General features: G+C 48.2%; 1 protein-coding gene across 1 annotated transcript in view; it reads left to right on the forward strand.

Annotated features, from left to right (window-relative positions):
• Window positions 1-15,000, forward strand: part of rims1b (regulating synaptic membrane exocytosis 1b) — a 36,641-nt gene that overhangs the window by 19,604 nt on the left and 2,037 nt on the right. The window contains exons 21-30 of the mRNA XM_060047411.1: window positions 154-263; window positions 1,988-2,090; window positions 2,868-3,028; window positions 3,556-3,711; window positions 7,650-7,867; window positions 10,907-11,051; window positions 11,263-11,375; window positions 11,829-11,930; window positions 13,101-13,240; window positions 13,751-15,000. The exon at window positions 13,751-15,000 is cut by the window's right edge and continues 2,037 nt beyond it. Coding sequence (XP_059903394.1) covers window positions 154-263; window positions 1,988-2,090; window positions 2,868-3,028; window positions 3,556-3,711; window positions 7,650-7,867; window positions 10,907-11,051; window positions 11,263-11,375; window positions 11,829-11,930; window positions 13,101-13,240; window positions 13,751-13,969 — 1,467 coding nt within the window. The 3' untranslated portion in view covers window positions 13,970-15,000. The remainder of the gene's footprint in view (window positions 1-153; window positions 264-1,987; window positions 2,091-2,867; window positions 3,029-3,555; window positions 3,712-7,649; window positions 7,868-10,906; window positions 11,052-11,262; window positions 11,376-11,828; window positions 11,931-13,100; window positions 13,241-13,750) is intronic.

The following is a 15,000-nucleotide window of genomic DNA, read 5'->3' on the forward strand; positions in this document are numbered from 1 at the left end:
CGGTATAAAAAGTATATATTTATTACCGAATAACTCCCACGCATCTGAACATGTACTGGTTGATTATTGGCTTGATTTTGGTTGTGTTTTCCTAGAGGCTTTCAGGGATCCTATTATTTATTTTCTATATTTTGCTGCATGTCTGTCTCTCTCTCCCACCAGAGCGAACTCCCACGGCACCTCTCCTACAGGGTCTCCCTCGTCAGGACGCAGGGGCAGGCAGCTGCCACAACTCCCTGCCAAAAGCAGCAGCATCGAGCAAGGTGCTTTTCTTGTCAATGTGTGTCTGTGTGTGTGTGTGTGTGTGTGTTTGAGGGTGTATATGTGTGCGTGTGTGTGTGTGTGTGTAATGATGTGAATGTGTGTGTGTGTGTGTGTGAGAATGATGATGCGTGTGTGTGTGTATGTGTGTGTGTGTGTGCTTGTGTGTTTGAGTGTGTGTGTGTGTGTGTGTGTGTGTGTTTGTGTGTTTGAGTGTATGTGTGTGTGTATGTGTGTGTGAGAGAGTGATGATAATGTGTGTGTGTGTGTGTGTGTGTGTGTGTGTGTGTGTGTGTGTGTGTGTGTGTGTGTGTGTGTTTGAGTGTATGTGTATATGAGAGAGTGATGATGATGTGTGTGTGTGTGTTTGTCTGTGTGTTTGTCCCAGTATATTCAAACATATGAAAGTATGACCTCTCCATTCCAAGCCTTCCTGCAGCCATTTTGTCCAGTGCTCATCTTACCGTCCTTTCCCTTCTCTCTCTCTCCTTCACATCCTTTCCCTTCTCTCTCTCCTTCACATCCTTTCTCTGGTTCTCTTGGTAAATCTACTCGTCCATGAAGAACCCGTAGCTATTAAACCAGGTAACTTCACAAGTGATTCATAAGTGATTCGCTTTGTTATTATTTTAAACTCGGCATATGTGCTACATATCACGTGCCTAGTGACTTTACTTTCGCAGAGCCAATGTTTTCCTCACGATGCATGTTACCTCGCATCCTGCAATATTAAAATCCACTTATCACACGTATGTGGGCAGATAAGTAACTGAGATATGCAAGCGAAAAACAACCTTCAAAGTCTGAACGGGGTTTCTAAGATGTCCACATCTCTTGATGCCAGTGGTCCAATCTCTACCACGACACAACCAATCATTAGATAGTATTCTGTCACTATTAATGTTTGCTCACTGTTCGCACAACGTTGGCCCCCTAGTGGTAGGAACTTTTTTCTGCATCTTCATCTCACCACCTCTGGCCTTGTGTTTCACTGAACTGAGATCATTGTCACTGAGATCTATCAGTTCATCTAATTATCTCTCTCGCTCTCTCGCTCTCTCGCTCTCTCTCGCTCTCTGGGTGTCTCTCTCTCTCTCTCTGGGTGTCTCTCTCTCTCTCTCTCTCTCTCTCTCTCTGTCTCTGTCTCTGTCTCTGTCTCTGTCTCTGTCTCTCTCTGGGTCTGGGTGTCTCTCTGGGTCTGGGTGTCTCTCTCTCTCTCTCTCTCTCTCTCTCTCTCTCTCTCTCTGGGTCTGGGTGTCTCTCTCTCTCTCTCTCTCTCTCTCTCTCTGTCTCTGTCTCTGTCTCTTGTCTCTCTCTGGGTCTGGGTGTCTCTCTCTCTCTCTCTCTCTCTCTGGGTCTGGGTGTCTCTCTCTCTCTCTCTCTCTGTCTCTGTCTCTGTCTCTGTCTCTCTCTGGGTCTGGGTGTCTCTCTCTCTCTCTCTCTCTCTCTCTGGGTCTGGGTGTCTCTCTCTCTCTCTCTCTCTCTCTCCTCTCTCTCTCTCTCTCTCTCTGTCTCTGTCTCTGTCTCTGTCTCTGTCTCTGTCTCTCTCTCTCTCTCTCTCTCTCTCTCTCTCTCTCTCTCTCTCTCTGTCTCTGTCTCTGTCTCTGTCTCTGTCTCTCTCTCTCTCTCTCTCTCTCTCTCTCTGTGTCTGGGTGTCTCTCTCTCTCTCTCTCTCTGTGTCTGGTGTCTCTCTCTCTCTCTCTGTGTCTGGGTGTCTCTCTCTCAGCCCTTGCAGCAGAGGAGCGAGCCCGACTGGTGAAGATGAAAGTACATTCCTACCGGCCCTCGGCCCCCCCGTGCCCGAGACGGACCTCAAGACCAAACGCGAGGTCAGGGTCAAGATACACCCTTCTTACTTTGGGATTTCTGATTTCATTTGGATTTTGAACTCAGCAGAGCTAAGCATCAGTACAATATTGCTACAATAATGCTGAGAGCAACGGGGTAAAATAAAGTCAAGTCTAGTGTATTAAGCCTTGAACCTTTTGGAGAGCACAGTGGAAGTTATAACATTATGCGTCGGCCAGATTTCACTAATAACTCTATGGTCACTAAGAGCTCTTATGTTAGACTAATATTTCTTGGTTTCACTAAGAACTCTATGGTCACTAAGAGCTCCTATGTTAGACTAATACTTCTTGGTTTCACTAAGAACTCTGTGTTACATTAAGAACTCTATGGTCGCTAAGAACTTGGTTAGATTTAGAACTCTGTGTTAGAATAAGAACTCTGTTTCACTGATACCTCTAAGGTTAGAATAAGGACTCTAGCTTTCCCAGACAGAGCCCCTGAATCCATCAGTCTAACACCCATCTGCTTTTCTCCTCTCCAATCAATGACAGCATCCGAATGAAACCGTGAACCTAACTATCTCTCTCGCTCTCGCTCTCTGTCTCTCTGTCTCTCTGTCTCTCTCTGTCTCTGTCTCTGTCTCTGTCTCTGTCTCTCTGTCTCTCTGTCTCTCTGTCTCTCTGTCTCTCTCTCTCTCTCTCTCTCTCTCTCTCTCTCTCTCTCTCTCTCTCTCTCTCTCTCTCTCTCTCTCTCTCTCTCTCTCTCTCTCTCTCTCTCTCTCTCTCTCTCACCCCTCCCTCCCTCCCTCCCTCCAGATGTACGCTGAGAGGAGGCGCAGCAGTGACAACATGTCCGCCCGGTCGTCAGACAGCGATATGAGCGACCTGTCGGCCATGTCTCGCGCCAGCAGCATCTCCCGCCTCAGTAGCACCAGCTACATGTCCATCCAATCAGAGCGACCCAGGGGCCGGCTCAGGTCAGTCCCCATTGGCCGCCGTGTCTGTGCCACACATTGTGCCCCAGGTTGTATACAAGTGTACGCTCCTGGTTAGATCGATACTTTTTCACAACCAAAACCTAGGATAGACGTATTCCGTAACACAAGCTTTTGTCGTGGCGCTTTAAAACACGTATGAAGACATACAACATCAAAACTGTGTCAAGAACTACAAAACAGAACTACACTACAGAACTACAAAACAGAACTACACTACAGAACTACAAAACAGAACTACACTACAGAACTACAAAACAGAACTACACTACAGAACTACACTACAGAACTACAAAACCCTTAATTCTCCAGAATGCTCCCTGGGCTCCCCTCTGCATGCTCATCTGGTATGTGCTGTCTTTCCTTTTGTTCTTTTGTTTTTGCATGCCCCTGCTGCATGTCACTATGGCCATGCATGCTCTGTCTGACACACACACGCACACACACACACACACACACATGCACACGCACACGCACACACACGCACACACTCCGACGGACGGACCCAGGTCCAAGTCGTTGGAGGATGAGAAGAAGGACAGGAGGATCTCGTGGGGGGTGAACGGGATGGATGAGGGGAGCAGGAGGTCGGCGGGGAAGAGACGCTTCTCCCAGGAGCTGAAGCGCCGCCGACACACGGTGACCGGGGAGACGGAGGAGTCCAGGTAAAGGGGGCCGGGACCCCCGTCATGTGCTCCACCACGGCTACCACCACCTCCTCCTCCTCCTCCTCCTCCTCCTCCTCCCCTGCTGCCACCTCTCCCTGTAATCCTCAGAGGAGGTCTTGTTGTAAGGGTTTACGACTGGTCACACAAACACACACGCACACATGCAGGTACGCAAGTGCACGCACCTTTTTGCACACACACACACGCACACACACACACACACACACACACACACACACACACACACACACACACACACACACACACACACACACACACACACACACACACACACACACACACACACACACACACACACACACCCTTACATTTACATTAGGGCATTTAGCACGCTTTTATCCAAAGTGACTTACAATAAGGACATTTGTCAGGAGAAAGAGAACCAACAAACAAACAATATATCGCTGTCGGTACTGTAAAGATATTCATAGAAACAAGTGCCAAGCACTACCTTTAATACCACTTTAATACCAATATTAAACTGTAGTTTGCTTTTAGACAAACGCACACACACACACACACACACACACACACACACACACACACACACACACACACACACACGCATAGGCACGAATATACACACACACACACACACACACACGCATAGGCACGAATATACACACACACACACACACACACACACACAATCCTACACAGACACACACACACACACACACACAATCCTACACACACACGCACACGCACACGCACACACTCCCAGCCGTGGCGAGGGACGGGCCCCGGGCCGTGGCCGCTGGAGCGCAGTGCTGACGCGGACAGATGAAGCCGTCCCAGCGGGGCTCAGCGGACCAGCGGGTGATGGAGGGCAGCTAGTTAGCGCGCTAATGCACCGAGGTGTGGGGGCACCAGGGAGACGGGGTGGGGGTCCCGGCCCCACCTCCGACCCAGTCTAGAAGAGCGCCGCTGAGCAGCCAGCGGCCCCACACTGGGGGGGGGGGGGGGGGGGGGGCTAGGAGGAGACATGCGCACGTGTATGGACGAAGACAGGAATATACTGTATGTGGCTTATATATTATTTACATTACATTTACATTGAGGGCATGGAGCAGATGCTTTTATCAAAAAGTGACTCACAATCAGTACATTTGTTAGAAGAAGGATAAACCTATATGTAGGATAGGATGCTACATGATGCCATGAACTATTGTTCTTAAGTGCCAGGACGTACAACATACAATAAGTGGGTACATTAACTTCCAACGACGTACAACATACAATAAGTGGGTACATTAACTTCCAACGACGTACAACATACAATAAGTGGGTACATTAACTTCCAGGACGTACAACGTACATTAAGTAGGTACAATAACTTCCAGGAAGTACAACATACAATAAGTAGGTACATTAACTTCAAGGACGTACAACATACAATAAGTGCATAAGATGGGTGTGGGGGGTATTATTAAACCATAAAGATATTGAGGTATATTTTAGTACTCAAATCAGCATTGAGCGATAGTGGAGCATTTGAACGCTACTTTCTTGGTTACGTTTTCCCTATACAGTACGATATGTGTACTGGGGGTTTTGTGTGTATCTTCTAATTATGGGATGGAAAACTGCCTCCTCAGAGCTTCGGAAACAGCCACTCCAATCTGCTGGTTCATCACTGGGCTTTTGTATAATTGATAGGATTAATAGGCCTGGTTCCGGGGTCAGATCTGAAAGAGACGGATGGATTAATAATGCATCGGGAGACTGGTTTGGGGTCAGTTTTTGGACGGAAGAGGGTATTTTTACCTGCGACACGGAGCTAACAGTCAGACCCTGACACGAGGAGATTGATCGTGCGATCCATTATTGAGCCGTCTCTCTGTGTTCGTCATCCTACACACCCTTCCCCTTTGGTTGACCTTTTCTACACATAACTCCTAATTGGTATGGGAATGTATCCAATTACTGGGGTGTGTCCTCATATTAATTAATATTAATAAAGAATAACAGTAATTTCTCAGCAAAGACAATGCATCTAAATTAAAGGGATTTGCATGGAAATTTGGATCTTTGGCGCACAAATAACAACTCGGCAAAGAGAACAAAACATGAAAACACAAACACAATGGAATCATTCTGAATATGCACATTACCAACTCAAACCACGCCTTCTGAGTTCTCAGTCCATGCCTTCTTGACATCATAATCCATATGCACCCTGCATCTTCTCCCTGTGTGCGTCCTTGTTATGTGTGTGTGTTTTGTGTTGTGCGTCGTGTTTGTCCGTGCCGGTACCAGGCTGTGTCTCGCTGCATGTCTCAGACCCCTCCTCGCATGCGGCCAGTGTGACCCCGGTCCGGTCCAGCCCCCACCCCCTGCACCCCCCCCTCCAGAGACAGACCCCCCGAGACCCTCCTCCACCACCTCCACCACCACCACCACCACCACCATCACCCTCCACCCCCACCAGGGGTCCGTCGAGGGGCCCGCGGCCCCCGGTCCCGACCCCTGGGCGGTGGGGGTGGTGGGCCCTGGGGGGCTGATGGGGCCCCGGGGCAGTGTGTCGGGGGCGTCCTGCAGCACCTTCAGCCCCTCGGAGGGGGCCGACGTGCGGAGGCTCCTGGGGCCCTTGGGGGTCCGAGGCGGGTTCCTCAGCCACGTTCTCCTCCGCCTCAGAAGGAGAGGCCAGAGCGACGCGTGTGTGTTGCAGTTTAATGTGGTGCCCGCCAGCAGCAACCCGTTCCCATGACGATTCTGTTACGGGATGAGTTTGTGAATGGCCTTGATAACTAAAACGGGACTTCATATCTGAAACGGAACTTAATATCTGAAACGGGACTTGATAATTGAAACGGGACTTGATGAAAAGGGACTTGATATCTGAAACGGGACTTGATAATTTAAACGTGACTTGATGTTTGAAACGGGACTTGATAATTGAAACGGGACTTGATATCTGAAACGGGACTTGATAATTGAAACGTGACTTGATGTTTGAAACGGGACTTGATCATTGAAACGGGACTTGATATCTGAAACGGGACTTGATCATTGAAACGGGACTTGATATTTGAAACGGGACTTGATATCTGAAACGGGACTTGATAATTTAAACGTGACTTGATGTTTGAAACGGGACTTGATAATTGAAACAGGACTTGATATCTGAAACGGGACTTGATAATTGAAACGTGACTTGATGTTTGAAACGGGACTTGATAATTGAAACGGGACTTGATATCTGAAACGGGACTTGATCATTGAAACGTGACTTGATATCTGAAACGGGACTTGATATCTGAAACGAGACTTGATAATTGAAACGGGACTTGATATCTGAAACGGGACTTGATAATTGAAACGGGACTTGATAATTGAAACGGGACTTAATATCTGAAACGGGACTTGATCATTGAAACGGGACTTGATATCTGAAACGGGACTTGATATCTGAAACGGGACTTGATAATTGAAACGGGACTTGATATCTGAAACGGGACTTGATAATTGAAACGGGACTTGATATCTGAAACGGGACTTGATATCTGAAACGGGACTTGAAATTTGAAACGGGACTTGATCATTTAAACGTGACTTGATGTTTGAAATGAGTCTTTATATTTGTGATGTTGTACAAAATTTTAGCGACTGCGAGTCGGTCAATATTTTGTCGCTGGGAGATTGGCATGATCGATCAGAATGAAATCGAACACACGTGATGATTCATTAAACATCAAATACCCTGAACCTAAACCCCTGTTCATCGACCGTCTGTTCACCACCTCTGTACTCTATCCATCTATTCATCCGAGCAAAAGGTACAGTACAACAAAACCCCTTTTCACCCCAAAATCATCTCTTGTTGTGTGAGGGAGGGGAGGGCGGAGATCCTCTTCCTCCTCCTCCTCTTACTCCCCTTCTTCCTCCTCCCCCTCCTCCTCTTCCTCCTCCAGCCGTCAGATGCGGGCGTCTGCGGGCCGCACCATGCTGAAGAGCTCCAGCGTCAGCGGGGAGATCTACGCCCAGGAGCGCACCGACGGCAGCCAATCGGACACGGCGCTGGGCACGGTGGGGGGCGGGGCCAAGAAGCGGCGCTCCAGCTTCAGCGCCCGCGTGGTCGCCATCGTGGGCAACCGCCGCAGCCGCAGCACCTCCCAGATCAGCGGCCCCGGTGAGACCCCCGCCCCTGCTGACGTCATGACCTCAATAGTCATACACAAGCAGTACAAGTACAGTACAAGCCGAGTATAGTTCGGTTCAGTTCAGTTCAGTTCAGTCAGATGGTAGTACATTTCATTTAATTAAATTGTATTGAATTTGAATTGACTTCACTTCAGTTCAAATAGTACATTTATATATAGTGCATTAGTACATATATAAATGTACTGAATATGAATTAAATTGTTTTCAATAGAGTACTAAAGTGAAAACGTCACGTTGTCCTGGCAACCGGATTTTCAGTTCTAAACAACCGAACGAGAGATGGCGTTTTCAAATCAAATCAAATCAAATTTATTGTCATTTTGTTGATTGAACAACAAAACGAGAAGGCGTTTCTCAGGGATCAAGATCACATACATTACAAACAAACGTCCCAATGATGAATAAATAAATAATAAATAAAGTCCAGTGGGAAGATTTAGGACGTTGGTGCATTGAGCATCCTGACAGCTTGAGGCAGGAAGCTGTTCCGCAGCCTGGTGGTGGAGCATCTTAAGCTGCGATTTCCATTGCTTCCATGTGTTGTTTCTTTCAAAATGAAAATAAATCAATTTGAAGAGTTGAAAATCACTACCAATCGAAACATTTCGAGGCGTTCATGCATTCCCCTGGGGTATTAAAATGAAAAGATCGCACGACATATAAAACGTTTGTGTGGCATAGTATAGTATTTCCCCTTGTATTTCCCCCCCGTGACGTCACACTTTAGTACTCTATTCAATTGAATTTACTTCATTTCAACTTCATCTGTACCCGCTCTACCTCATGAGCGACTGCGGCAATATAAATACTAAATTTAAAGGCATTATACATTTCATTGTGTATAAATGTATTGGACATTGTTGTATACAGTGTCACCCATGCAGTACATATCTTACATAATGAAATGTAAAAAAATCTGTCGTGACTTTAATAACAACGTTCAGATCTCAGTTTGATGTATTTTACACACTTAAGGATTCAACACTTATCCGCTATTCCATGCGCTATTCAACTGCATAAAGAAACATCCGCCTCCTGTCCTGAAACCACCTCCACCAACCACGCGATGCGTTCTGGAAGCTTCCAAGCGCAGACAACGTCAGACGGAGCCCGGATTCCCTCAGAGCCGCGAGGCTGCGGGGAAAGAGAAGCCTCTGCTGTGTGAGGCTTCAAATGAAAGGCGTCCACTCTGTTCTCTGCGCTCTCCCCCGTAACACACAATGCATAAGAGCGCAGAACGCCCGCGGCGGGACGATGGCGGCGGTGGGGGTGGAGATCAGAGATATTGCCGTTATCATTGATTAAATGGTCCAGAATGGCGCGGCAGGCTCCGTCTTTACGGATTTAGCTTTGCTCCTCTCTCGCTCAGTTCCTGTTGATTGCCGACCCTTTTATATCTGTGCTCATGCTATGATGTGAGGCTTGGGGCGCCCCCGGGGATGTGAGTGTGTGTCTGGATATCAGTGCACAATGGAATCAAGGCTTGATAAGATATATAAAAGACTGAGTTGTTGTGCTGCTCTCCTTTTAGTCTTTCCTCCTAATAAAACAGAAATCCCCCAGAAAACCAGGCAATGCAGCATCGTGACTCTTACTTTGAAATTCCCTTGTGAGCGTGCAACCGCCATCCCCGTCCTCTCGTCTTCACCCCGCTGCGGTGGGTGCTCTATACCAGTGCTTCTCAAAGGGGGGTACGTGTACCCCGAGTGGTACTTTGGAGTACTGCAGGGGCTGCTCCGAAATGTAAAAAAATCAAGTTTCAGGAAGAATATATTTGAATGGGACTCGCCTCTACATGCTCTGGCCTTCCCCTGTCGTCGTTGTGGTTCCTAAATTGGACGAAATTAGCCAACCGTTCCGTGAAGCACTGGCCCATGTTTCTCGCTAAATTGTGCGTGTTTGTACCCTTTTAATGTTAATGTTAACACTGGCAAATAGAACACACACACATGTTTATTTTTTACATTATTACACTAGTGGAAAAAGTTGGAGTGCTCTATACCCCTCACACTCTTAGGGGTAGGGAGTGACTCAGGAGGTGCACGTCTCATAGCCGTAGGACTTCCGTGAGACCCCCCCCACCCCCCAAAGCCCCCCCACCTCAACCCTTTAATCCGGGGTGTTGACTTTGTACTCGATGGCTTCCTGTTTACCTCTGCTGACGGGGGTGGGGTGGGGTGGGACGGGGGGGGAGGTGGAGGGGGGGTTTCTGTGATTCTGGCCTCACTTCATACGCCGAACACATCACAGGACCCTCGCAGGCCGTCCCACGGTGTCCCGCTTCCGCCCGCTCGCAGCAGAACAGCCTCATTTTGCGGGAGAAGAAGAAGTGCATAAATATAGAGACGGCCTCCCATGGACGTTGTGGGCGAGGCTTGAGAACCTGCCAAGCCCTGTCTCAGCGTCACGTGCTGCAGTTGTTTGTTTTGCTCCTTCGACTACAAGGAGGTGAACGAGCTCAGCGGCAGTCTCCCACCGTCACTGCATTCCTGCTGGCTTTCCCCCCCCTACTTAGTTCCAGAGATGTTCCGATAAAAAAATGTCTTCCCGATACCGATTACAAATCCACACCCTGTGGTACCCGAGTACCGCCGTTATCGGAGCGACTCTACATAGTTCCGCTCCTTGTAACGAAGTATAAATGGTTCTGGTCACCGGTTGGTTGATGGTTCCAGAGAGTGAGAGCGAACTTCTAACTGAAGGCCACTGAATCCCCGAAAGAGTGACTTTTGTGTCGAGTTCAAAACGCTTGCACAACACAGTTCTTTGTTGTTGCAGTGGTTAAATAAGGGATTTGAAAAAAAGGTTATTTTCAGGGAATACTTCCCTTTCTATTCCCCTCTTGGAACAGCCACCCACACACACAAACACACAATACGCACACACCCTCACTCACTCACTAACACAAAAATACACACAACACTCTCTCTCTCTCTCTCTCTCTCTCTCCTTTTTCTATCTTTCTACCACTCACTCACTCACACACTTGTCCCCCTTGCCCCCGCAGAGGGGAAGAGTAAGAAGGAGAAAGGCGCACCCATCCAGCGGAGCACGGAGACTGGGATGGCCGTGGAGCTGAGCCGGAACATGAGCCGGCAGCCCAGCCGCGAGTCCAACAACGGCAGCATGAACAGCTACAACTCGGAGGGGAAGTCAGTAAACCGCATCTCCTCTTCCTGTTCCAACCGTCTAATCCCCTCAACCCCAACCCCCACACACAACCTATCCCTTCTTTTAAACACGATGACTTTCCTTTTGTCCTTCTGTGTTTTGTGGTCGTTTCTGTTCCATGCTGTGAAACAAAAGAGTCTTAAGATGTGGATGTGGGGGTGTGTGTGTGTGTGTGTGTGTGGTGTGTTTCAGTTTGATCTTCTCCGGGGTGAATCTGGGGGCCAACAGTCAGTTCAGCGACTTTCTGGACGGCCTGGGACCGGCTCAGCTCGTGGGCCGGCAAACACTGGCCACGCCCGCCATAGGTCGGTCCCTCTTCCCCCTGGTGCTATCATCTCCTCTTCTTGGTCTTCCTCTGATGCACCGAGAGTTCCTTGTTTTGTAGAAAGCAGTTTGGAGAGAAAGCAGTTTGCTGTGTGGAGAGTTTATTTACATTCACATTTACATTCAAGGCATTTAGCAGACCCATTTACCCAAAGCGACATTTGCGACACTTTCTTCTGACAAAGTACATTTGTCCGAAGAAAGAGAAACCACAATATATCGCTGTCGGTACAGCAAGGATGTTCATAGAACCAAGTGCCAAGCACTAACAATGACTAGGTTAACCCATTGCCTGTACACAACAAAGATAGCTAGGCTAAGATGCTACACAACTGAGTACTATTTTATCATCATCATGAGGCTTCCCTCATGGCCATGCATTCTGAGGTGTTGTTGACGGCCATGTGGTTGTTGGTTCTACTCCTCTCCCCCAGGTGACATCCAGATCGGCATGATGGACAAGAAAGGCCAGCTGGAGGTGGAGGTGATCCGGGCACGAGGCCTCGTCCAGAAGCCTGGCTCCAAGTCCCTTCCCGGTAAATACCGTATCTCTTCCTCTACGTCATATCCTCATATAGTAAATTCACATTGAGGGCATTCAGCAGACGCTTTTATCCAAAGCGACTTACAATAAGTTCATTTGTCAGAAGAAAGAGAAACAACAACATATCTCTGTCGGTGCAGTAAGGATGTTCATAGAAACAGACAAAATACAATCGCTAGGTTAACCCATTCCCCGTGTGCAACAAAGATAGCTAGGATAAGACGCCATACGATGCTACGTACTATTCTTAGGTGCCAGGACGTACAGACATACAATAAGTGCGTGCATCAGGTGCCAAGACGTACAAAGGGGGGGTGGGTTGAGGAGGGGAAGGGGAGGCAGGGGGAGGCAGGGGGAGGCTATGCAGAGTCCAGAGGTGCGTTCAAGTTCAGCGAACATAGGCGAACGTTCGCAACGAACGCGTTGACATTAAACAATTAATTTTGAACGATTTTTGAACACCGTTCTAAACAAACTGTCAACGAAAAAAATGGATACGAAGGCCGTGGTATTAGCGGCAGCCTCCATGTTAATGGAAGAGTTTACAGAAGAGGGTTTGCAAGTGGTCGACCTCGTTGAAAGCCTACTGCAGACAACCAGTACGGAAAATTCAAGAATAGAGGGCTACGTCACCGAAGTTGTACCCACTTACTGCGATATAACGTTCAAATCGCATTTTAGGATGCAAAAGACAACAGTTGAAGTAAGGGTGTAGATAGGCTATATGAAACGTTTTATCTATTGCTTTCTGTGTAGGAAAGGAGTAAATGATTTCAATATAGTTTAGTTTAATGCCATGGCAACGAATGTCACGTAGCCGAAGAGAGCACCGCGATCCATCTCTGTTTGTGGAGAACTACCTCTTCAGACAGTTTGCCTATGTTCGTAAACGTTTGCTTGCTTATGTTCGTTTAACGGAAAATGTTTAAAATCGTTCGCGAACGTTCGCCTATGTTTGCGACTCTGAACGCACCTCAGGTCAGCTCTGCCCTCCCTGACGTTCAGATCGGCGCTCTAACGCCCATAACGTCGCGTCCGCTCAGGAGCGAGCGCGGTCCGGAGCTAGTAGCCGCAGAGCTCTGCGCGGTTGTCGCAACCTTAGCGCTGATCGTCTCCGTTCACGCTAACGGCTTTCTCCTCGCTTCCGTCGGCGCCCCCCCAGCGCCGTACGTCAAGGTCTACCTGCTGAACAATGGGGCCTACGTCGCCAAGAAGAAGACCAAGATTGCGAGGAAAACGCTGGACCCGTTGTACCAGCAAGCGCTGCAGTTTGAGGAGAGCCCGCAGGGGAAAGTGTTGCAGGTAACTGGACTCTTTGGTTTCTTCTGTTAAAACGTTTGGGTTCCTTCGCCGGGAGTTGGGTCTCGTCCAGACCGATTTAATATGATCCCCTGTTTTTGAATTGTCTTCTCTTTAGCCCCCCAGAGGGCAAGAAAAATCTCCCTTAATTAGCAAGGATGAGATCTAGAGAGGGAAGGCAGTGTGGGTGGATCCCTCCTACCAGGGATGATCAGGAGTGCAATGGGGGCCATAATTGACGTACATACATACATACATACATACATGCATGCATACATATACATACATAAAGGCAAAACATTTTAACCATAAGGAAAGTCCAGGCATCCAGTCGCAGTCACCGCAACACGCTCAAACAGACGCTCAATTAGAAGGGGAAAGTGCACTACTAGGGGGACTACTGCTAATTGATTGATAATTGATTAGTCTAATTTAATCATTCTTCCTCAGTGGATCTTTGAATGGGTTCGTTCGTCGTGCAACGTGTTGGTTTGTGTCACCTCCCGTCTGCAGGTGATCGTCTGGGGGGATTACGGACGCATGGACCACAAGAGCTTCATGGGAGTTGCACAAATCCTATTGGAGGAGCTGGACTTATCGAGCACCGTGATTGGTTGGTACAAGTTGTTCCCACCTTCCTCCCTGGTGGACCCCACGCTAGCCTCCCTCACCAGGCGGGCTTCCCAGACCTCTCTGGACAGCTCTTCCGGACCCCCGGGGGTCCGGTCGTAGGCCCCCCCCCCCCCCCCCCCCCCCCCCACCGTAAGACTTTGATGATGATGAATTCAAAATACTTGGACGTACTGTAGACAAAGAAGAAACAAATACATATTTAAAAAAAAGAGCTAAAAACAGCCAGTGGTGACTACGTAGAACAACAACAATCAGAATCAGAGTCGCAATGAGAAAGCTTTGTTGAGATCTGACAATCACTCCTGTCTCGTTTTAAGTTCTTCTGCCGTAGGAAGCTCTGCATTTTGATTCTTTTGTGTCATTTCAAGGCTAGATTTCATACTCTGTTTGTATGGAAGACTCCCTGGGGCTGTTGCCCTCGGCGACCCCCCCCCCCCCCCCCCCCGCCCCCCGGGCGTGGGTTAAAAAAAAAAAGGCACAAGTGGCAGTTAGTAGAGACGGGATTATTCAAATAAAAGCAGGGTGGTTCGATTCCCATTTCAACAATAAAGGAAAAACGTCTGCAAACGTGGGATTGTGTGGAATGTATGGACCTGGGAAACAGGAGGCAATCACCCTCCGAGCCTGCAGGGGGCACTCTCCGGTCCCGGTCTGCAGTGGCCTCCTCCTCCTCCTCCAGTAACACAATGAATAAAGACTGCCGGCAGGTTGCCTTTTCTGTAGGGTGTGTTGCGTTGAAGCACAGGGCCTTCATCTGGTGCCTAGACCTTCGAGCTGCAGCACTGGTCCTCGTTTTGTGTCGGAAAAAAAGATCTGTTTTCAGTATGTTTACCATAGGGGGCGTGGCCTCCTCTCTCTGGCCCCGCCCCCTCTCTGTTTTAGTGTTTTTACTTTCATGTTTCCTCCTCTTCTTTGTTACTCCTTGCACAAAAATGTTTTTCAAAACTCGTAAAAAAATTGTCCATGGTTGTGTTGTCGGTCTGACGTGTGCATGAAGAAGAAGAAGAAGAAAAAAAAAGCAAGTGATGAAATGGAAAAAACGAAAAAATACTACAACTCAAAGATTGACTTCTGCAGATGTACCCGCCCACATGTAATGCAGGGAGAGGAGTCTGATGGGCGCACATCTT

This window comes from Gadus macrocephalus, chromosome 3 (assembly GCF_031168955.1).
Source record: "Gadus macrocephalus chromosome 3, ASM3116895v1".
Lineage (NCBI taxonomy): Eukaryota > Metazoa > Chordata > Actinopteri > Gadiformes > Gadidae > Gadus > Gadus macrocephalus.